The 25,958-nt window shown below is 25.2% G+C and overlaps 2 protein-coding genes across 2 annotated transcripts; one reads left to right on the top strand and one right to left on the bottom strand.

Moving 5' to 3' along the window:
• Positions 1-7,662: 7,662 nt before the first annotated feature.
• On the top strand, positions 7,663-9,156 carry LOC145830259 (uncharacterized). Its single transcript, XM_082938204.1, has 2 exons — positions 7,663-8,124; positions 8,182-9,156. The coding sequence occupies exons 1-2, from the start codon at positions 7,663-7,665 to the stop codon at positions 9,154-9,156; spliced, it is 1,437 nt and encodes a 478-aa protein (XP_082794330.1).
• A 12,247-nt stretch (positions 9,157-21,403) lies between these two features.
• On the bottom strand, positions 21,404-24,187 carry LOC145830014 (uncharacterized). Its single transcript, XM_082937905.1, has 5 exons — positions 24,072-24,187; positions 23,969-24,011; positions 22,840-23,073; positions 22,055-22,172; positions 21,404-21,734 (listed from the first exon to the last, which is right to left on the bottom strand). The coding sequence occupies exons 2-5, from the start codon at positions 24,006-24,008 to the stop codon at positions 21,479-21,481; spliced, it is 648 nt and encodes a 215-aa protein (XP_082794031.1). The 5' UTR covers positions 24,009-24,011; positions 24,072-24,187; the 3' UTR covers positions 21,404-21,478.
• Between the last annotated feature and the right edge of the window lie 1,771 nt (positions 24,188-25,958).

Below are 25,958 nucleotides of genomic sequence, written 5' to 3' on the forward strand. Positions count from 1 at the left end.
TTAAGTTAAATTAGCGGCTGAACTTTCTACAATGCTTTACGATTTTAAGCAGAAAAAGTTTTTAAGTTAACTTAGCGGCTGAACTTTCTACAATGCTTTACGGTTTTGAGCAGACAAATTTCTTTAAAGTTAAATTAGTGGCTGAACTTTCTACAATGCTTTATTGTTTTGAGCATAAAAATTTCTTTTAAGTTAAATTAGCGGCTAAACTTTCTACAATGCTTTACGGTTTTGAGCAGAAAATTTCTTTTAAGTTAAATTAGCGGCTGAACTTTCTACAATGCTTAACGGTTTTGAGCAGAAAAGTTTCTTTCAAGTTAAATTAGCGGCTAAACTTTCTACAATGCTTTACGGTTTTGATCAGAAATATTTTTTAAGTTAAATTAGCGGCTAAACTTTCTACAATGCTTTACGGTTTTGAGCAGAAAAATTTCTTTCAAGTTAAATTAGCGGCTGAACTTTCTACAATGCTTTACGGTTTTGATCAGAAATATTTTTTAAGTTAAATTAGCGGCTAAACTTTCTACAATGCTTTACGGTTTTGAGCAGAAAAATTTCTTTCAAGTTAAATTAGCGGCTGAACTTTCTACAATGCTTTACGGTTTTGAGCAGAAAATTTTTTTAAGTTAAATTAGCGGCGGAACTTTCTACAATGCTTTACGGTTTTGAGCAGAAAAATTTCTTTTAAGTTAAATTAGCGGCTGAACTTTCTACAATGCTTTATTGTTTTGAGCAGAAAAATTTCTTTTAAGTTAAATTAGCGGCTAAACTTTCTACAATGCTTTACGGTTTTGAGCAGAAAAATTTCTTTCAAGTTAAACTAGTGGCTGAACTTTCTACAATGCTTTACGATTTTAAGCAGAAAAAGTTTTTAAGTTAACTTAGCGGCTGAACTTTCTACAATGCTTTATTGTTTTGAGCAGAAAAATTTCTTTTAAGTTAAATTAGCGGCTGAACTTTCTACAATGCTTTACGGTATTGAGCAGAAAAATTTCTTTCAAGTTAAATTAGCGTCGGAACTTTCTACAATGCTTTACGGTTTTGAGCATAAAAATTTCTTTCAAGTTAAATTAGCGGCGGAACTTTCTACAATGCTTTACGGTTTTGAGCAGAAAAAATTCTTTTAAGTTAAATTAGTGGCTGAACTTTCTACAATGCTTTACGATTTTAAGCAGAAAAAGTTTTTAAGTTAACTTAGCGGCTGAACTTTCTACAATGCTTTATTGTTTTGAGCAGAAAAATTTCTTTTAAGTTAAATTAGCGGCTGAACTTTCTACAATGCTTTACGGTTTTGAGCAGAAAAGTTTCATTCAAGTTAAATTAGTGGCTGAACTTTCTACAATGCTTTATTGTTTTGAGCAGAAAAATTTCTTTTAAGTTAAATTAGTGGCTGAACTTTCTACAATGCTTTACGATTTTAAGCAGAAAAAGTTTTTAAGTTAACTTAGCGGCTGAACTTTCTACAATGCTTTATTGTTTTGAGCAGAAAAATTTCTTTAAAGTTAAATTAGTGGCTGAACTTTCTACAATGCTTTATTGTTTTGAGCAGAAAAATTTCTTTTAAGTTAAATTAGCGGCTAAACTTTCTACAATGCTTTACGGTTTTGAGCAGAAAATTTCTTTCAAGTTAAATTAGCGACTGAACTTTCTACAATGCTTAACGGTTTTGAGCAGAAAAGTTTCTTTCAAGTTAAATTAGCGGCTGAACTTTCTACAATGCTTTACGGTTTTGATCAGAAATATTTTTTAAGTTAAATTAGCGGCTAAACTTTCTACAATGCTTTACGGTTTTGAGCAGAAAAATTTCTTTCAAGTTAAATTAGCGGCTGAACTTTCTACAATGCTTTACGGTTTTGAGCAGAAAATTTTTTTAAGTTAAACTAGCGGCTGAACTTTCTACAATGCTTTATGGTTTTAAGCAGAAAAAGTTTTTAAGTTAAATTAGCGGCGGAACTTTCTACAATGCTTTACGGTTTTGAGCAGAAAAATTTCCTTTAAGTTAAATTAGCGGCTGAACTTTCTACAATGCTTTATTGTTTTGAGCAGAAAAATTTCTTTTAAGTTAAATTAGCGGCTAAACTTTCTACAATGCTTTACGGTTTTGAGCAGAAAAATTTCTTTCAAGTTAAATTAGCGGCTGAACTTTCTACAATGCTTTATTGTTATCACTTCTGCAAATAAATATCCGGAAAAATTAGCTGAAATCAAGGACAATAGAAGCTTAGTCATATAAACCTCAAAATGAACTGAAGCAGAAAGGTTTCTTTCAAGTCGACTTTGCGGTTCAAATATTTTTTTTTGGTTCCAGCAACGCGATTGCACTAAAACTTGCAAAAATTTGAAGCTTTTAAATTGGAGGAAGTAATTTTAATTAAAGCTTATATTTAGCTTACACAACTTGTTTTCGAAACATCTGCAAAGTTATACACGGATGACCGGAAAAAAAACAAATTGACGTGAAAAAATAAATTTTAATCGATAACTAATGATTCAAAACTCATTATTAAAAAGCATTTGGTTGTTAAGTTGCATTCTATAATTATAAATATTAACTTTTTAGTTTCTTTCCTTATTATCCACACGAAATAAACTTTCGTTAAATTTTATGTGATCAACGGAATATTTTAGCTTAATACTTTAGTTTCAATTTAAGTTCAGTCAAACACTTAGTAAGTGTTTTCGCATAAAATAAAAATGCTTCTTTTTAATTAAAGTTTAGTACAATTGTTACTAAACCCTTTTTTTTTAAAGACTCATCAAAGTATTTACTAACAAATTGGAAAATTCGTTGCCAAAAGTCGTCAAAATCTTTCTGACAGAATAACTCCAGAATAGCTTAATTTATATAATTCAGGTAATATATATCTATCTGTTTTACAAAATTATGTTTAGGTTTAAAAACTTTAAATGTCAAAAATAAAAAGCTAGACAGTGGCAAAAAATTTTTTAAATACGAAATATTTATGGTTTTTAGTTTTTAGAAAGTAGTAAACTGTTTAACTTCGTTTAGTAATCTGTTATTTGTTTACCACTAAAGTTCTGATTTTCTTAAAAATTGTAAACAGTAATTTATTTGCGTTTGCAGAAAAGTTTTTCTTGTTTATTAATCGAAATAAAGTATTTTAACTCTTAATGATTTTATTTGTATTTTAACCATTAAAAAGTATAATTTACATGACATAAATGTTTTTAATTCAATACTAGAAGTTTTATTTTAAATTTTGAATAATTGAAATGGTGTTTTTATATTAATAAAAATGTACAATGCATACTGATGTGAACGAGTAGCAAACACAATTATTTTATAAAACGTAATTTACATTTGTTAAGTTTCACCAGATTATTAGAAATTTTAACATCAAAGTTAAATTCAGTAGTATTAGTAAGATTTTTGTAATAAAACAAAATTATACTTTTTTAATTACATAAGTTTTATTTTCCTAAATATTTTCTGCCAAGAATATCAAAAACGTCTTTTCATGAGATCTAAAAAATGTTCAAAGTATTTTAGGTGAGTTTGGCGGTTAATTTTTCTTTATTCTGCAATGCGATTGCAGTCATGCTTGCAAAGTTCAAAGCTTGTTTAAGCGCAAGAACAATCCAATTGGAATTTGTATTAAAGCTGATTTTTTGAATAATTTAAATGCAAAGTTAGTTGCGCATGACCAAAGAATAAAATATTTAATTAATTCATTAATAATTGACGGTTACGTTAGCTGGAACGTGTTTTAAAGTTTTACTAGTTTTCACATTTCAAACAAGTAAGTTTTAATTTTGAATTAAATTCGACTATATAGTGCACTAAAGTAAACTTTTACTTCTCAACCACACCAGCTTTCTATTGTTTTGAATTATTTTTATAACAAAGTATTTATTCACCTTGCCTGAAAAAATAGGAAATTAAAAATTACAAGTTGTATTAAGTTCAGTTTTTAGTGTAAAAGTATAATTTTAAATAAACGCAGTTAAATGTGGCAGTAACGCTTCAATAAAAGTTACATTTTTCTAAATAAAGATAGCTATAATAAAATTCCTTAAATATACTAAAAACTTGAAAAAATAATGTATTTAATTTTTCACCGTAAAATACTGTGTAAAATAATCAAAATGTTCAAAATTTAGCAGTTATCAGGTAAAAATGAAAAGAAATTGGTAATCAAGTTATTTTGTTTACGTTACCTTTGAGATAAAAAGCTGTATTTATTTGCTTATTAGCTCAGAAAATAAATCCAAATGTGTAATAGCTATACCTTTGTACTTAGTAAACATATGATCTATACAAAGAAGATTGCATTTTTATTTTATACTAATTAACTGCAATTTTATTTAAGCCACCATTTGTGTGTGTTCTGAATATAGTTGTAGTTAATTAGTTTACAAATTAAAGATTGGAAGTTTTACAAATAAGTTTCAAAAATAGCTTTTAGTTTCAATGTGTTCAAGCTAGAATAGCTTTGAATATAAATCGTCAATAAACTGGATAAAATAATTTTGAAATATTTTACAAAGTTTTAACATTTTTTTGTTAAGCTTGTATTTGTTGGCTTACCAAGTCAATAAAAAGTTTACAATCAAGTTTGAAAAATAAAAGCTAAAACTAAAAATAAATTAAGACAGAAGATGACATAAAAAGCAATGTATAAGAGCACGGTTGTTACAAAACTAAATAAATTTTGAGTTAAAAAAAATATTTGAAATAATTTAAATGTAAGGTTATTTTAACTGAACAAAGGTTGTTCATGTTTTAATACAACGTTTATTTAGTAACTTTAAATATTTTTTTGCTGTTTATGTCTTTATTTACAAAGTTTAGTGCTTCACTAGGTACCTAATGGCTAATTTAATTACATTTGAATTTGTTTGTGTTGACTAAGTAAAGTACGTTTTTAAATGTTTCAATTTTATTGGGGTTTTTGTAACATACTCTGATAACTTTTAAAGGCTTTTCAAAGTTTTATGGTAAAAAACTAAAATTTTAACTTTATAAACGATAGAAATTATTTTTAAACATAATACACTCGTAAATTTACAAAAAATGTATATAATGATTGCGTACTAATTGTTTTTTACTTCAATTTTATATGTTTTATTGAAAAATAAAAATTAAACAAATTATTTTTTATAAATATTATTTTGTATTTAAACTTCTATTTAAAAATAAAAAGTATACAATAGATAAAAACAAAGCTTTATTAATAAAGTATTTTAATTCGAAATTGATGCTGATATACTTTTTTTTACTGCTTCTTTTATAATAATCTTTAGTAGCTTTAGTAAATAGAAACATTATTTCATTTGTACTTAACAGTTATGGAAGTTAATTGTTTATTTCATTGTATTTATTTAGTTGTCATATCATCAAAAACTTGTTTGAATTTTCTAATAACCATAATAGACTAAAAAATTATTCTCACAAAACTTATAACAATAATAATAAAAACGTAACACTACCATTTATTTTATAGTTTTTAAGGAATGGAAAACTACGGTGAGAAATTAATAAACGTTCAGCTTATCAATTGTTTTTTTTTCCAAATCTTCCATTTGTATTCGATTTAATTATGCCCGCATAAAATTTACAAAGAGCTACAAAGCATATATAAAACCTGTTAATATAAAATAAGTATTGCGACCAATATTATCAGCAAATCAAATGCACAAAAGTTTCATGTGTTCTGTTGATTGATATTTTTTTAATTTGTTCAATGCTAACTGCTGACGTAATATTGATGCACACAAATGTTATCTCCAATGTTTAATATTTAAATAATTGAATAATTTCGTTAATAGGTACTGTACCCTACTGTCGCGAAGACGTTTATTTGAAGCAAGCTCATTAGCTTCCATACAATTAAAATAATTAAGTAAAGTTAGTTTATCCAGTTCAAGTTCAGTTGTTGTCTTATTTAATGTTGTTTTTATTTTTAAAATTCTGGTGTGTTAGTTTGGATTTGCTTTTAAATACTAGTTATTATATTTACCAGATTTCAATGTTTTTTTCTACAAAAAAATCAAGAAAAAAATATATACTAAACCATTTATTACAAATCTCTTAAGTCATATAAAATTCTTAAAAAGAAACTTGCTTGTTTTTATTTAAAAACTTAATGAAATAAACGATTTTATTAAATATTATTTTTTTTTTTTATAACTTAAGTTTGAATAAAATTAGCAACACTAACTTTTTTATTCAATTTTTACATAAGTAAATATAAAAGTAATTTTGTTGCCAAAATATTTTCAAAACAAGAATTACCAGCTTGTGTATAAAACAAAATAAATAATAAACAAAAAGCTTTGAAATTGGAAAATTACGACAAAAATTTTTCAATTAATATTCGAGCCAACTGAACTTTATTATTTTAGCTAGTTAAACGCGTCATTAGTTACATAATAGCTTTTTTTCATAAAATAAAGAAGGCTCAGCTAAATACATTTGAAGTTCAAAAATAATAAAAATAATTATATTTAGTGCAGTAAATAAGAAAATTAAGATAAACAAACTAGTTTAGATAACATTAAAAAATTTCTTTAATACTTCAAACATTATCAGCTAGTTCATATTTAATGCAAAAACAAATAAATAAAACACTCTCTCAAGTTTTTCTGTGATAGTTTATACGTATTACACTACTTTTCGTCAGAACTTAACAGTAGAACAATTCTAAAACTATGAATAAGTTTTTAAACAAAAACACAAAAAGTTAAAACTAACAAAGTAATAAGCACAATAAATAATCAGTGTAAAGTAATAAGTAATTAAACTCAAATACTACTAACGGATAAAAAATAGATAATTTAACTAAATAAAGACACTTTATAATCAAATTCCTTCTCTTTACACAGTTCTGGTTTCTCCAAAAATATAGAGATAGCCTCCAACTTCACGAGATCAAACACACTATTGCAATGATGGATTATTCTAAATCTTGATATGTCATATTTCCTAGCACAATCTCTATTATTTATTAGATGTTCTGCAACTGAAGATCTTTTTGCTGCGTTTTTTGTTGCTATTGTCTTAATTTCAGGTTCTTGTTCGATGAATTTCAATACACAAGCAGGTAGATGTTCTTTTATCCTGGTTTTTAAGTGCCTAGAGGTCTGACCGATATAGCTCTTTTCGCAAGAGCAATTAAACTTGTATACTACACAACTTTTGTCTTGGTCTGGTATCGGGTCCTTCAACTGCACTTTTAATAAAGATTTTGAAAGAAATATAACTCTTGGAAGCACTTGATTGTAAGATGTTTTTGTTAAATCTTTTAGTTTGCTCTCAAATACCAGGTGAGTGGCCTTAAAACTAAGAATGGCAATGATTTCAATACATTTAAAGCTAACTTAGTAGCTATAGCCCACAATTATACTAAAACAATACCGGAAAAAAGTCAGTTTATCAATATAAAAGAAATAGTAAACACAGTTAATACTATCAAAAAGAACGATAAAATCGTCATAGCAAAACCTGATAAAGGCTCAGGTGTTGTTTTATTGGATAAAACTGAATACTTAGATAAAATTAACAAAATTCTAGATGATTCAACAAAGTTTGTAAAGTTGGGACCGACCAGTAAATTTGACAACTTAAATAAAATAGAGAAATCAATTATTGATTTCCTAAAATAGTTGGTTTATAATAAAGAAATAGAACAATCTGTTTTTATGGCCATTAAACCTATTGGTTCAATTAAGCCAAGGATGCATGGCCTTCCAAAACTACACAAACCAGATATTCCTTTTAGACCTATTCTGTCGATGATCAAGTCTCCACAACACAAATTAGCCAGATTTCTTAATTTTTTATTAGAACCAGTTTTAGCTTATTACTCACAATTCGTTGTAAAAGACTCTTTTGAAGTTATCGAAAAGATCAGACATGCTAAATCAACTAATACAGTTTTAACATCTTTTGACGTAAAGCAATTGTTCACAAATGTACTACTAGAAGAATCAATTAAGATAAGTGCTGACAAATTATATGAAATAAGAAAACCTAATTTAGAGAAGAACAATTTTACAAAGCTGATGAAAATAGCAACGAGTGATGTGCAGTTTAATTTCAATAATACAACTTACAGTCAGATAGACGGCGTAGCCATGGGGTCACCTTTGGGTCCTACTCTAGCGAATATTTTTATCTGATATTTAGAATCCAAAATTGCTGACGACTTGTCTTCACAGGTTGTCTACATAAGATACGTCGACGATTGTTTGGTCATATCCAAAACAGAAAGTGAAAATGAAGATATTTTTCAAAAATTAAACTCTTTACATAAAAAGATTTCTTTTACTAAAGAAGTAGAAGAGAACAACCAGCTGCCATTTCTGGATATATTAATAATAAAAGATATAACAAGCTTCTTAACGAATGTTTATAGAAAAACAACTTTCACTGGGCAATACTTACACTACCAATCGTTTTGTAGTAAGAAACGAAAAGTAAACCTAATCAAAACGCTGTACCATAGAGCATACAGAATCTGTTCGAATGAATTACTTCATTCAGAGGTTGAGAGAATAAAAGAAATTTTAATAAAAAATGGTTACCCACCAGATTTGATTAAGAAGGTGATAAAATCACACCACAATAACATAAATCAACCTAGACTATTTGGACCGGAGAAGTTCCCAGCAATATTAAAACTACCTTATATTGGAGAAAAATCACGAGTATTTGAGAGCAAACTAAAAGATTTAACAAAAACATCTTACAATCAAGTGCTTCCAAGAGTTATATTTCTTTCAAAATCTTTATTAAAAGTGCAGTTGAAGGACCCGATACCAGACCAAGACAAAAGTTGTGTAGTATACAAGTTTAATTGCTCTTGCGAAAAGAGCTATATCGGTCAGACCTCTAGGCACTTAAAAACCAGGATAAAAGAACATCTACCTGCTTGTGTATTGAAATTCATCGAACAAGAACCTGAAATTAAGACAATAGCAACAAAAAACGCAGCAAAAAGATCTTCAGTTGCAGAACATCTAATAAATAATAGAGATTGTGCTAGGAAATATGACATATCCAGATTTAGAATAATCCATCATTGCAATAGTGTGTTTGATCTCGTGAAGTTGGAGGCTATCTCTATATTTTTGGAGAAACCAGAACTGTGTAAACAGAAGGAATTTGATTATAAAGTGTCTTTATTTAGTTAAATTATCTATTTTTTATCCGTTAGTAGTATTTGAGTTTAATTATTTATTACTTTACACTGATTATTTATTGTGCTTATTACTTTGTTAGTTTTAACTTTTTGTGTTTTTGTTTAAAAACTTATTCATAGTTTTAGAATTGTTCTACTGTTAAGTTCTGACGAAAAGTAGTGTAATACGTATAAACTATCACAGAAAAACTTGAGAGAGTGTTTTATTTATTTGTTTTTGCATTTAATTTAAAATTTTACAAACTTTAAATAGTTAAATTATATTCTTATTTTTATAATTAAATTTATAATTATTTTTATAATAGGAATGAAAATAACAAAGGAAGAGAACTTTCCAAGTACATTTCGAAATTAAAAAATAATAACACTTTTTACGATTTAAGGTGGAAAATCATGCATAAGATTAGAGAAATAAAAAATATAGGTAAAATCTGCAAAACTTGCAACCTGGAAAAAGTTGAAATAGCACTTACTAACAAGAAACGAATTTTAAACAAAAGACAAGAGCTCTTTTACACCTGCCCGCACTTTAGGAAGTTTATATTAAAACTTAGCGTATTTAAAACTGTTATTACTTATTTTTGTTTTAGCTTGTACCCTTATTTGTTAAATGCCATTTTGTTTTGTGTTGTTATAAGCTAAATCTAAATCTGTATGAAACATATAAATTATTGTTAGTATAAATGCTATTTAAAATTTAAAAAAATTTTATTAGCATTGTTTTTAATTCTGTTAATTTAGTTATTTAGTAATAACATTGATAATTTGATTTTTTATTTTAATTTGATTATAATGTCTTGCATTATTATATATTTTTAGTTATCCATCGTCTTATTTTTATTCTATTTTGCAGGCCTTAAGATCCCTTAGGATTTTAACGTCTTTGCCTTTGTGTAAATTAGATATTTTTTTTATCATTTTTATAATATAAAATTAACCCTTTTTCCAACAAACTTCAAAAGTACTTGTTTTCGGTCAGATGCTGAACTTAAACAACTAGTTTATAGAATAAATCTGTAAGTGTTAAGTTTATCAAAAAAAAAAAAAAAAACTTTGACAAATATACAAAATTTCAATACCTTACTTTTTGTTCAAAGTAAAAAGATTGATAATTTTTTGTTTATTTTTCAAAACTTAAAGAGAAAAGAATTAAAATTATCCAAAATTTCACTTTTAAACAGTCTCCTATTTAAATAGAACAACTTAACAAGAATAAGAAAAGATTAAAACGTCAAAACTTTTGTTTAAATATATAAAAATAATAAGTAGAAAACCGACTAAGTACTAAATATTAAAAAAAAAAAACTTTACTAAACTTAAATTTTACAACTAAAGAAGCACATTGTTTATTTCATTTTTTTAATTGTCATTTCAGAAAATAAATACTAACTATTTTAAGGCATAAAAAAAGAATAGTTTTTTGTTATAAACAAGAAATAATGCTTGATTAGTAACTTAATGGTTTGATTAGTTATTGATATTTATCTAATAATTGTCGAAGAAACAATATAATGAATTTTTTTAGCCTTTTAATTTTCTTTTTTTTTAATTCTATGTTCATTTTGGAGATATAGTATAACTTTAAAAAGTTATATAGTATAAAATAAATTAATTTTTTTGATAAAAAATAATTTCCTTTAAATATATGTTTTTTTAAAACCTAGTACATTTTACGTTTCATTTATAAATTTATGTGTTTTACTTTCGACAAACACTTACCAATTATATAACTATCGAGTACTAGGAATTAATCTTGGTATTAAAATCATGTAGTTTTTTAGCTTAAGTATTTTTTTAAGAATGATATTTTTCAGATTATGGTACGATTGAATGCTGTGATTAACTGGTTAAGTAACAAGGCAACTGAGTTAGTTACTTAACTAGTTGTCAACTAAACTTATCATACTGTACTGAAATCCTCAAATTTAAGTTTTATTAAAGCAGAGTGTCATGAGAAAAAGGTCTCACCTTTTATCAACAATTTACTTTTTCATATAGTGAGCTTTTAAAAGTGTTTAATAGCTTTTCCTTTTGAACCAAGGTTTTTAGCTTTTTAAATTTTTTTACCTTCTAAAAGTCTTGTATATATATAGTTTGCTCTAATTCTGTGAGGTTTTAATTTGTTTCTGAAAACATAGTTAGAAAAATTTAACTTATTAGTAATTACTCTTAAGCACAGCAAACAATGTTACTAAAATTAAAAGAAATTAAAAAATATTAAGTACTTCTTTTAATTGTCAAAAGTAATTTAATAGTTAATTGTTATTGTATTTCATTAAATTAATTATAAGTATCGTAGGTTGAATAATAATTCTTTTTACTGTCTTAAAACTATATTGTTTAATTAAGTACTTTTTTGCAAATAAAGCTAGCTTTTAAAACTTGCGTTGATTTAACATTTATAGCATTGCAAGTTTATTATTTTTCATAAAGTTTACAAAACTATGGATTGTTAAAACTTATTAAAAACCAAAAATGTTTCTATTTGTTTGCTTTTAAAACATCAAGCAATTTTTATTTAATTAAGCAAGAAACTTAAAAAAACAAGCTTAAAAATTGGTTCAATAAAAGGAGTTATTTTAAGATAGACTGTTGTTCTTAATGAAAAAAAAAGAACTACTGATGTACAAGTGGATTCTGAAATATGACTTGACATATGACTCTTTAAAATTTTTCTTTTTTTAAACTTTATTAACAAAAACAGTTTTTACAAACACGACAGTTTTAGAAAAATTATAGTTATGGATAAAAACTTTTAAAAATATTAGAAGCTGTCCTCCAAAGCGCACTTGATTTTTGACAGTTAAATTCCGACTTGTTCTAGATTAGGGGTTTGGCAACGTTTTCAATCAACGGGCCGGATCCGGAAAAATTTATCCTTTTGCGGGCCGGAACATTTCGAATTATTGATTTACCGGATCCAGATCCAGCCGAATCATGAATCTTTAGATCCGAATCCGACTAGAAAACTTATTTTAAGTCGAGATACGAATCTGGTCGGATTCTAATGTAAATAAAAGTTTCGGATCCGGCCGGAATCTAACTCTATGGATAAAGTTGATCACTTTTTAAATCCTTCAAGTTCAAAAAGACTTTCTAAGGTCTGACAACTTAAGATATAGATTGAGACATGTCAGATTTTTAAATAATGTCTGCAACTGGAATTGACATTGTAATTGACATCGTACCTTTGTAATACGTACTACGTATGTGAAATGAAAAAAAACACTTCGCTTGGGGTAATTTTAGAAAAAGATATTCCAACTGAGTTAGAACAACACAAAATATTAGGACAAAATAGCGTATCTATTAGTACACATAAATTTATAACGTAATTTTTTAGCATGTTTTTAAAGTCAAATTCTTACAGTTTTGTTTTGTAAAAATATGATACAAAATTTTATACAAATTTTGTAATATTGACCCTTTACGGGCCTGTAAATTCGCTAGCGGGTCAGCAATTTGCAGGCCGGATCCCATTAAAGTTTAAAAATCGGTCGGGACCAGTCATTTTCACTCTGCGGGCCGGATCCGGCCCGCGAGCCGTACGTTGCCAGCTAATTGTTAAAACTTATTGGAATTAGTAGTATGTTTTTAGTTAGTTCTCCTTTTTTCAAAATAGTTATCCAACTTAAAGACATTTAAGTTTTAACAAAACTCAAAATTAATGATTCACTTAAATTAAATTTTAGAATTATACTTTAAAGTAGATAAAAATATAATTTAAATTAAAAGTTCTTAGATAATTTAGAATAAAAACTTTCTCTACTTAGTAGAGGCAAATATGCACCAAAAAAAATTTCAAGTTTTTTTTTAATTAGTTTAAAATTTAACTGTTAAAAAAGCTTCAAATTGTTTTACATTTTTCAAAAAAACTAAATAAAGTTTGAACTGTATCTTATGGTTATCGAAATTTAAATACACTAATTATTACAAAGTTAGATAAGTTTTTCTTATTTGGTTGCTAATGTGATGAAAGCATGTTGTTATCTTCATTGTATTGGTGTATATTTCTACTTTATAATAGTTATAATGTAAGTAAACTTAAATGGTTCTAATTATTACTAATTGCTTTTGTCTTTTATTAATCTCTCAATTACTTTACGATTACTTGTTACTATATAAGTTTGTAAGATTTTATTTATTTATTGCTTTACACTCTACTGATGAGAATTGCTTGAAATATATTTAGATTTATTGAAAGTATGTGCTTTGTATATCATATTGTAAAAATAATAATTAATATAATACGTATTAATTTTATAGAAATTTCTGCCCAATCCCTGGTGAGATGCTTTCATCAAATGGCCAAGGACAAAAAATTCAGGAAATCACAGAAAAACTCAACAAATACCCTGTTAGTTTTATTATTAATTATTTTTAGTTGGTTTTATTGTTAGTTATAAGGTATATTTTATCTAACTACAGACAAACTCAACAAATAACCTGTTAGTTTTATTAATTATTTTTAATTGATTTTATTGTTAGTTATAAGGTGTATTTTATCTAAGTTCAACAAACTTAAGGTTTACCCTATAGTTTTTTTAATTGATTATTAGTTGTTAAATTGAAATATATATATAAAAAATTAACAAATACTGAATTAGTTTTATTACTAGTTATTATAATAAATTAAAGAAAGGGTTGCCACACACTCAGGATATTTTTTCAAAACTTAGGTTGACTCAGGACAGTTTTGTTTATATAAAACACTCAGTATAGTTTTTTTGATAAAAGAAAATCTTGAGACAAATTTTAGTCAAGGTTTAGAATATGATGTGTTTTAATATTTTGTTCTTTTATGACCAATTTTGTTGAAAAACTTGAGTTTTGTTGTTTTTTTCACTAAAAGAATGGCAATACTTTGTGTGAAATATTACCAATTAATACAAACTGTTTTAATTAAAATTTTGCATCAGTTATTTTTTTTTTGCTTTCAGATGCCTTAAACTTTTTAATATAGTTTTATAAGTATATATTATAAAAAAATGGTAAAGCAAGTTACATAATAACCTATATAACTCTATAAATGTAAACTTGCATCAGATCAACTTGCTATCTGGTTGACTGGTTTTATATTATTTATGTTCAAATAAGCATTGAAACTGATATTCCATTACAATATAATTTATCCAGAAACTTTTAAAAGTTTCAGTTTATATTTGAATACATCACATGTCAATTTATAAAAGAATAAAAAACAAATGTTTATAAATATTACAGAAAGTTTTGTCGAAAAATTAATGAATGATATTTAAATATATTTTAAAGATAATACACTAAAAACTTAGCATCATATTTTATTGAGTAATTTTACTTTACTTAATAAATCTCTGCCAACAATTTACTGAAGTGACAAAATATTGAATATTCAGTAGCTATTACACTAGAAATTAAAACATACATACTATCAAGGGTCTACCTTTTTTTTAAATTGATTAAAAACTTCAACAAAAAAAACTTACACATAACAGGGCTGCCACAAAATCAGGAAATACTAAACAAAAGACAAAAGTCAGGAAAAATGGGTGTTTTTGAAAAAAAAAGTCAGAAAATTTGACAAAGTTTGAAAAATATTAGGTTTTTGCAGTTCAAACTTACAAAGTTCTTTGTTTTCCAAAGCCTCCGAATAGTAAAAGATTATTTGAAAACCCTTAAAAACAGGCTAAAATTTTCTAAAAATTCACAAAATTACTTAGTTTCCAATGCCTTCATCTGGTAGAAATTAATAAAATATCATTTATAAAACTGAAAAAATTTTCTATTAACATATTTAACAACTACTCTTTACTTTTACAAGCAACTTTTGTATCCCTTTTTAATATTGATGATTTTAGCATTTATGTTAGGAAACTCTAAAATGTTGTTTCTTTTTTCTGACAAGTTGTGTTTATGAATTAGAAAATACAAGTGTTTTGCTGATAGAGCTGTTTATTGCAAATACATCAATCATACACAGATGGTTTATGTGATGTAATGGAAGTTAGATGATTGAATTCAGCAAAAAAACTGTTGTTTTAAGCTTTATAAAAATAAGATTCAAAGCTTTATATAGTAAGAAGTTTTTGATTATGTATTGTAGAGTAAGTTTAAATTAAGAGTTTGATTTAGAAAAGTCAGGAAAATTTTAGCAGAAATTAAAGAAACTTTTCTCAGCTTGATCTGTGGCAACCGTGATTTAGGCAACGTAAACAATTTATATTATACAATATATTAAGGCTAACAGGAGAAGTGGGGAAATCACTATTTAACTACATGATTTTATTTTGTGCAGTTTTAACTAAACTAGAACTTGCTTTGCACAGCCTTTAGATATTCAATCTATTTTTTAAGATAAAGCTGAAGAATACAAAAAGTTCCTTATGGAAAGAAAAACTACAATAGTGAATAAAAAAGAACAAAATTATTACCTTATGGGAGAAAAAAAACTATACTGAAAAAAAAAAAGAAATCACTAAAAATCTGTTTCATATGTTAAATTCCTGAAATTTCCAGAATTTCTTGCAATGTTAAAAAACCTCTCATAAGAAGTTAATAAATTTTGGACTCATTTAAACTTCGAAACAGGGTTGCCACACACTCAGGGAATTTTCAAACTGTAGAAAATCTCAGGGAAACTCAGGGAAGTTTTGATTTTTCCTTTAAATTTCAGGGAAGTTTTTGAAAATCTCAGGGAAATTTTTTTCTAGATCTAGAATGAGGTTTAGTTAATCCAGTTTCAGTATTTTGTTCAAAAGTAGTAATTTTTATTATTTAAGTGGTTATTTAGAATTTTTTTAGCCTTGCGGCTAGTTCTTCAATATTGAGACCTTGAGGCTGTTTTTGTGCTTCACAATGGCCAGGCAAGTGTTGAACGGGGCTTTAGCTTAAATAAGGAAGTAATATCAACTAATATGGGAGAGATGACAATAAGGTCACGAAGAATGATCAAAGATCATCTATATGCAAACAGTCTAGAACCAAGCACAGTTGAACTAAGTTCTGAATTGTTAAAATTTGTAAAATCTTCTAGGGCCCAATATTTGGCATATCTTGAGCAACAGCGCTTTGCTAAAGGTTTTTGCAGGTTTTTTACAATAATGTTAAGCTTTTAAGTTTTATTTACTGCATTCAGAACAGTTGCTAGGAAAGACATACAAGTCATAATGAAGTTATTATGTATGCATTTAAGTGAGTTCTTCATGTGAAATTATTATTATAGTATAATTTAATTTTGTCAATTAAAATTGTCAAACAAATTAAACTTTATTCTTTCATGTAGAAAGTTAACTAACAAGTTTACACAAAGTTGTGTAAAAATTTAGTTTGCAATTTTTTGTTGGTTTAAACCTTTTAAGATTGAGTTTTTGAAAACAGTTTTTTTCATAAATTTAATGTAGAAGCATACACATACAACCTTCCTTTTATTATTAAAGAAGAAAAATGAGAATGAGGTATTAATAATTTGTGTTAGAATAGAATTTTTTTTTTTAAGATTTGAAAAATACTCAGGGAAACTAAGGGAAATTTAAGGTTACTCAGGGAAATTTTTGGTCACTCAGGGAAGATTTTTTGGCTCAAAGAGTGGCAACCCTGTCGAAAGTAAATTATTTTTAAAATAATATTAATATAGATCAGGGTTTCCCAAAGTAGGCCACGAGCAGCAAAGGGGTAAAAGGGGGGGGGCATGAGGTCATAATTTGAAACCTACACTAGATATTTGAGTTGCAGATGAAATGCAAAAAATAAAAAAAAGTCTTAGGTGTTTTTTATGGCAGTTTATTTGTAATCTTGTTGAAGGGGGCCATGGATTTTTTAATTTCTTTAAAGGGGCCATTTGTTAAAAAAGTTTAGGAAACCCTGTTATAAATTATTATAAGTATTGCAAGAGACATATCCTTATAGTTTGAAGTATTTATTTCAAAAACGTAGGAGAAGATAATTTTTTTTATGATTTCTATTCATTCACAGTTTAGTCTTATGCTTTCATAAGGAACTTACTCTCACATTTTAACTTGCTTTACTTGAAAAATTAGTTTGAATATAATAAATCTGTAATGAGGAACTTGTAGCTTTTTAAATAGATCTATACAAAGTTTAGTAGAACTTGAAAAAAAAAATCATTTACCCCTGTCTTGATCACATAAACAAATATTCTTAGTTGGAAGTTTAGCATATTGATTATATATATAACATACTAATTATAAAAACAATTATGATCTACTGTTTATTTTTATAGAAATTTGTGCTTAAATCCTGATGAAATTTTCTTCTCAAGTTGCATTGACAAAATAGTTCCAACTTCCACAGGAAATCACAGATAAACTAAATAGTTAGTTTTGTTAATTATAAAATTTAATTTTACCGTTAGTTATTAGTTTTTTTTTTTAAATCTAGACAAAGTTAAGATATACCGTGTTAGTTTTATTATTAAATAAAAAATTTTTTTGTTGTTAAATTGCTAAAAATAAATAAATGAAATTAAAAAAAGCCCAGCTAGTTTTACCATTAGTTATAAAAAGATAAAGTAGATTAAAGTTAATTAAAAATATAAATGTTAATTAAACTAGATGAAAGTTAATTAAAAAAGTAATAGTTATTAATATGAATTTTACAATAAATTAAATATAAATAGTTGTCAAACATTTAAACAAAGTTAACATATACCTTATTTGTTCAAATTTTATGAAATGTATAACTTTCTGATGAAGTTGCTAAAAATTAAAATTAACAAATACCTTGTTAGTTGAAATTTTGTTTAAAAGATAGTAGTTTATGTTTTATTATTATTTAATTTTTATTGTTTTTTTTTATTAGAACAATAATTTTGCGGCTAAATTGCTAATAAAATTTGACAAATATTCAATTAGTTTTATTAATTATTTGATTAATATGATAAACTGCAAAGATAATATATATAGCAGTTAGGTTTGATATTAATTAAGTTGTAAATATTTGCTAAGCATTTAGAAAAACTTAACAATTGCCAAGCTAATTTGATTGCTACTTCCTATTCATTTAAATTAATTTTATAATTAAATTTTTTATTAAATTTATATTATTTTTTTATTAACTATTAAAACTATTAAAATTATGTAAAAGTTGACAAATATCTCATTGGTTTTATTAATCATTTAATTATTATGATAAACTGCGAAGACAATTTATATAAAAGTTAGGTTTAATATTAATAAACTTGTAAATATTTGCTAAGAACTTAGAGAAACTTAACAATTGTTAAGCTAATTTGATTGCTACTTCCTATTCATTTTAATTAATTTTATAATTGAATTTTTTATTAGTTTTTTTTATTATTCCTTATTACAACTATTAAAATTATGTAAAGATTGACAAAAATTCCATTAGTTTTATTAATTATTTAATTATTATCATATTTATAATTTGTTGCAATAAAATTTTATTTTAAAGTCAAGTTCAGTACGAAAGCATTTTTTAAGCATTTACAAAAAATTAAAAAAAACCTCTGTTAAGTAGTATATTATCAACACTGTTGATTTTAGATTATTTTTATAATATTATTTATTAAATTTGTAAGTTTAAAATTTAGAATTCTGAAGATAGTGAAGCGTTGCTTTGTAATAAAATTTAATGATTTGAAGTTAAACAATTAATTTGGCAAAGTAGGTTTTCGACGTTTTATAATGATTAGGGTGGCCTCTAATCCTGAAAACCTAAAATTTGACAATTTAGGATTAAAAAAAATCTTGAATTCTGAACAAAAATTATTGAAAAACCTTGATATACCTGGAATTAAAAAAAAAATTACATGTTAAGTAATAAATTTTTGATTTGAAACTAAAAGTCTATCATATAAATTAAAAATTTTGGTCATTATCAAATTATTTCTTTATTAAAACACAACTAAAGTAGCTTTACATTAATCATTTAATATTGATATAATATTTAACACAGTTTTAACCTCAAGTTTGATTTTAAACTAAATATAGACCCAAAAATGCGTACTTTCTAAAACCTGAATAAAATTTGCCAAAAACAAGTGGCCACCCTAAATAAGGCTAAACAAGTAAAAATATTTGATGGTATACTTTGTTATTTTAATAAGTAATAATATATACAGTTAATTTGGCTGGAATTCAGTAATTTTGTCAATTTGAAAAAATATACTACACATTTTTTTTAAGAGTTTTAAGAAACATTTCTTAAAAATTAGATAATTAACTCTAAAACTTAGGAAAGATGGATTTTAAGTAATTTAATTTATTTTTAGTTTTACTCCCATTAGCAACCTATTGTACTCTCTAACTTTAACCTACTATATTTTGAAAAGTTATTTGAATATTAAAATTAAGTAAATAGTAAGCTTGGTTAAAACTCGAAAAAAAAAGACCAACTTGTATAAAAAATAGTTTTACCCCTTTAATGCCCTTAATAAAAACTAAATGGTTTCAGAAAACAATGATCACTTATCTTTTTTCTTTAAAATTCAGTATGATTTCAATTAAGAGATGGATTTTTTATTTTAACATTTAAATTTACTTAGAATTGTAAAACTTCAATACATATCAAAATTCATCTTTATGAAACTGACCAAAAAAATAAATATTCTTTTATTTCTGTTTGATACATGTCAAAATATGTTTCCACACTCTTTTTCGGCTTGATGTACAACAATTATAATTTAAATTTTTTTACTTAAGAAGTTTTTAGAAGAACTTATTATAATAACATCCAGAAAAAAAAGTTCTATGATCTTAAATATTTATTTTGCTGTAATTTAAAAATTATCTCTTTTCTAACAACTAACACTAAAAAAATTTGTCATGTTTCCATAATTTTTATAATCTAAAATTTTATTCAATTTAAACCTAAACACAAGTTACTTATTAATTGATTACAAAATTAAAAATTTGTTTAAATTAAGAAAAAAAAATGTTATGATTTTTGGTGTTTTTTATATTATACTTTATTGATTAAATTATGAGAAGTTACTTGAACGATTATAAAAATAATTCCAATCAAAAATTCTTGTTTACAAATTTTTTAAGTATGATATCTACAAATATATCAAAAATACTAATAACTAAAATTAAATACAGTTTTTAAGTAACAATCAAATAACTATTTTTTTATTAAGATTTTATTAATTTTTTTACTCGAATAATCAACTTACAGGAAAACTTGGGCATCTGAGCTCATTAATGACGCAATTATGATGTAATCATTTCGTTATGACGTCATAAAAAGGTTTATTCAGTGTGTAGTTGCTAGGTTATTTATTTACCTCAAAAACAGTTTTATGTTGAGAAACAAATGTTACACTGAATTCAAATTTTGTTTAACTTTTTAGCACAGCTACATTTTTATTTAATAAAATAATAATTAATTTTGGTACTTAAAATAAATTGTTATCAAATATAAAAAATTCACATTTTTACGGGCAAAATATTTTAGTTTATAATCTGCCGAATATGTTATGGTGAACTTTTTTTTTTTTGTTTCGTTATTTCGTCTCAATTATATGTCAATTTATTTTTTATTTTATTTTTTTTCAATGCGCTCAAATTTTTTCTGACTTTTTTCTGCTTAGAATAAAAAACCTGACTCTTTTAAAAGTTTCACAAGTCTTTGATACCTGATTAAAAAAAATATTGAATTTAAATCTAAAACAAATTAGTATAAATTTATTTACAACCATTAGTAATAGTTTGATAGTCTCTGTGATTTTTTTTTTTGATTTTTGTGACTTTATTTATAAGTTTGATGTCACAAGTATACCATGTTGTCTTATAAAAATAAAAATTATTTCGTTAAACGATTTTTTTTTGTTAGATTATTAATTACATAGCATACAATTTGATAATATAGTGTTTATTCAGCTTTCAAAAAGTTAGAATACTTTGATTTGTTGTAATACAAAAAGAAATCACTTTGAGTAGTAAATAAAAAACAAATAAAATTGACATCTTATATCATAAGAGGCAAATAACTTGGATTAAAAAATTTTTTTTTGGTTTGTTGTAATATAAGCAGATAAAACGATAGATAAAATTTGAACTAACAAAATATTGCTTGTTTAATTTTAAAGAAATATAAAAATTTTGAATTACTATGTAACACTATAGGATAATAAAATTAACATCTTAAATTATAAGAGGCAAACAACTTTGATAAGAAAATATTACTGTTTGTTTTTGTAAGAAAAGAAAACTTGAAACATTTGAAAATAGAATTTATTAATAAAATTTTGTTGAATTAATTTTATTTAACGTAGTCTTTGATGTTTTGTAAAATTTTTAATTTATATTTAGTAAATGCTTTTTGTTTGAAAAATGAAAAGTTCGGATCAAACAAAGTTAGTATTCACAAATAAAATAACATGAGTAATCAGGTTGGTTAAAAATGGTATTTTTGTATGAGTCATTGTAGAAGTACCAGAACAACAAATCATAACCATCGTTGCTAATAGGATATCCATCATGCCACCATCCCTCTAAACTAACCTGGACACCGTCGCTGCTCCTCCTGAAGATGTTGATGTTCTTCTCATCTCTCCTGATTCCCGTGTGGTAGTAAGTACTATACGTCAAATCAATTTCTTTTGAAATTTCACTAAAAATTTTAATTAATTGATTGAAATAAACTAATATAATTACGCTTATTATTTTGTGTTATAATATAAATAAGATGGCTGAAATTGTTTACTCATACTCTGTTTGGTTTTCTAACCGTACTAAAAAAGTTAATGCGAGATTTTTTTATTAGACTGGATGAAAAAGTTAATAACTAATTTTTAAAAATAATAAATCTACTTAACTATTTTATATTATGAAAGTTTTCAAATTATTTTGACTATTTTTACAAACCTAAGCGTCTATCAAGACGTTAAATGTGAACATAATTGAATTAAGTATAAAATTTAAGCAACTAACTTTCTTCCACTTCGAGTCAACAATCTTGGGTCGTGTTGTACTAAGTCTCCAGATCTGTCCTGACAATAACTTCTCGCTTGGTTCCAATACATATTTTGCTTGACTACTTCGAATTTTTCTGTTGGTTATTTTTTATTTAAATAATTTTTCATATATGTATTTACTTTGTTGATTATTTATTTTTTAAATAGCATTTCATTTGTTTTTTTTTAATTAGTTTTTAATTAAACAGTTTGCTTGTAACGAACGTTATATGAAAATAAAACTTCACAACATTTTTAATCTTCGTTTGATACTTAACTTTAATTTTAACTTAAATGTTAGATATGCTTTACTATGTATTAAAAACATTTAAAACTCCATTACACAGTAATAATCTCCTTTAATAAAATAAAGTAGTATATCTGATTAAAAATATTTTTGCTAGTTTTAATAAATTTTACTGGTAATCATTTCTTACAAAAGATTTAAAAAGGTAAGGAATATTTTTCTATTTCACTAAACAACCACCGTCTGCTTCAAGTAAATAGTTTTTATCTACAGTTTATTTATTTACTCTTGTTGTAAATACTTATTTGTATTAACCGTTTTACATAAATGTATTTTTTTTTAACTTCTACTCAAATATTAAGTTCTCGTAAGGATACTTCTAAGTTTAAAGGTTAAAAATAAATAAACAAAAGTCTAAATAAAGTTTTAGACAAGTTCATTGTATAGGTGTTTTGGCTGGATAGAGATACTGTTTAACTTTGACAAATTTTGAAACATTTAAAAAGTTAACTAACTCAAAGTCTGTTGAGTTGTTGCTTTTGTAGAAATCTCAGATGTTGGTGCTGTAGTTGTTGCTGTAGTAGAAATCTCAGATGTTGGTGCTGTAGTTGTTGCTGTAGTAGAAATCTCAGATGTTGGTGCTGTAGTTGTAGCTATTGTAGAAATCTCAGATGTTGGCGCGATTGCAGTTGTAGCTGCTTCTGTGTAGAGATGTGTTGAAGTTTGAACATCACATCGAGTCTTTAATTCTGAAATAATAAATTCTTAATTCTCAGCAGTACAGTTATGTGATTATAAAAAATCGATCTTTGAGCTTTTAACTGAAAAAAAAAACTGTTGACATATATCAGAAAACACCATGTGCAAAATTTCAGATGATTTAAAGAACTTTTAATAGTGGCAGAATCGATTTTCTGAAAGTACTTAAAATTGTAGAAAAAATGACCTTTTTACTGTAAATTATAGCAGTAATATAATTATAATTAAACTATGTAAAAATAACATCCAATATGTATACTAACACCATAAAAGGCTATTTTTAAGCTATATTGAATTTAAAAATCATTGTTTAAACTAAATTGTTTATTGTAAAAGCTATTGGTTTTATAAAAAGTACAATATTTAGGGTTTAACTTCACATTAGGTAGTTTCCGCTGTTATGACTTCATAATTGTACAAAAAAATCTTGGGGTCTAAGCTTTACAAAAAACCTTTAAACATAGATCTGCCTACAAAAAGATAAACATTTTTAATAAATTGATTTTTCTCATACACTAAACTGAAATTTACAGTATCAACTTTCTTTTTGGCACAATAAATAATTATTTAAATCATTTTTTTGCGCACGGTATTTTTGTGATATTTGCTAACTGTAAAATTTTTCGAGTCAAAAAACCAAAGGGCTTTTTTTTTATATAATCACCCTATTGCACAACCACGTTTTTAAAATAGAATAAAAAGTTTGTGTTTAATCTTATTTTTTTTATAATAAAAAAAAAGATTTTTAAAAAAGTAAAAAAATTTGTATTTACCTTCAAATTTTTTGTAAAGTAAAAAGTTTGTTTTTACCTTCTTTTTTTTTTTCTTAAAAGAAAAGTTTGTATATACCTTCAAATTTTTTTTAATAAAAAAAATTTTATTTACCTTCAATTGTTTTCTCCTGCTCGTTAAATATCTCCTGCATGACCTATCATAGAAAAATATAATTAAATTTCATCAAATAAAGATAATAAATAAATAAAAAAACCTTTTTTGTTTCCTCGGTGACAGAAAAAGTACCAACTTGAAAGAGGGCACCCGTTGTGAAGATAATCACAATTGATATAAAATGTGTAATCAAAAGAACTTTGAAATATTTATTCATTTTCTAGCAAAAAAATATACTATTGAAAGATTTTTTTAAATTTACATTTTCAATATAATTTTCCTCAATATTTGCAACTATTTTATATATTGTTTCATAAGCTTAAACAAAAAACATAGTATTTTATACCGTTTTCGCTTTTTATTAGTTTTCGTTTGTTTTCTTTTAATACAAAATATGCACAGAACAAAAAGTTGTTTGGTTAATTGAATAGAAAAAGTTCAATGATGATTTGTTTAATATTTTCGTCATATAACATTATATGAAGCGTATTTTAAATCTCATGCTTTCTCATTTAGAACATTTAAAAATAGTTTTTTATAATAACTTTTGATAATATTAAAACTAGTTGCTTAATATTTAAGAGGTCTAAGTTTATTAAAGTTAAGCCTAACTATTTGTAACATACTTTTATAACTGTAGCTTGAAATTAAGTTATTTTGTTTTTATGGTCGAAAAATTTATGCCCTTTTCGTTTGGTGAAAAGGCTAATATTAAAAGTTTTTGTAAAAAAATTTGTAAATCTAAACGCTTACTTAAAGCTTTTGTAATAATTTAATTGAAAGTAATACTGTTTTTGTTACTACTGCATCAACTAAGTTAATCTAAAACGAAGTACTAGTAACAAAATTTATGTTGGCTTAATCTTCTACTGAACAAATAAAGTTAAACAATACATAAAGTTAAACTAAAACTGATTGTGTTTTAAGCCTTTAATAAACCATAGATGGGTGATTCATAGCATACACGTACACGGAACTTAAACGCGTCATAAATACGTACACGGAACTTAAACGCGTCATAAATACGAGAATTAAACACGGAACTTAAACGTGTTTAAAACACGGGACTTAAACGTGTTTTTACACGGGACTTAAACGTGTTTTAAACACGGGACTTAAACGTGTTTCAAACACGGAAGAGTTTTAAAATATTATCTAATAGCTTTAATTTTATTAAAATTATTTGCTCATTAAAAACACATAAACTCATTTATTTTTAAATTGTAAAACTAAAAAAGATAGGATAAAGATGTCTACAAATAAACTTTGCTTTAAATTAAAGTCAATAAACTTCAAATTTTATAAATTCTGAAATTAAATACATTTTTTGAACAGATTTAACAAAGAAACCAATTTAATTTACATGTTGTTATATTTAAAATTATTAATCACGAATTCTGATAGTTACTATGTTTCACCGCTGAACGGAATACTAAACTGAGATTATGTTGTAAAAAATTATCAGAATGACAAACTATGCAAAAATTGACAATTTTTAGTCAAATACGTGAAGTATAAACTGTACCAGTGGCGTAGTGTGGTATTTTTATTAGGGGATGCGCAAAATTTATTAGTTTCGAAAAAATTCCCTAACTTAAAGATTTTATTGTAAGCTATCAGTGGCGTAGCGTGGTATTATGGTCAGGGGTGTGCAAATATTTTCTCAAAAAATTCCCTAAATTAAAACTTTTATAATTAGCTATAAAAAGATGTTTTTGTAAGTAACATAATTAAAATAAATTCAATTAGTAAAATAAGTTCAAAGTAACTGTTTTAAAAATACTTATACATAACAAAATTAAATAATTAAAAAAAGGATAAGTTTCATTACAATTACTTATACTTGTACAAATGTAAACTTACTAAATAAAAATTGTTTTAAAATAGTTAAAAACTTTTTAAACTAAATAAAAACTGCTTACAGTAAACTTTATATCTTTAAAAATAAATATATTCAATAAAACGAAAGTATCTGTTTTACTTACGA

Source organism: Thalia democratica, chromosome 2 (assembly GCF_965202585.1).
Source record: "Thalia democratica chromosome 2, ktThaDemo2.hap1.1, whole genome shotgun sequence".
NCBI classification, from domain to species: Eukaryota; Metazoa; Chordata; class Thaliacea; order Salpida; family Salpidae; genus Thalia; species Thalia democratica.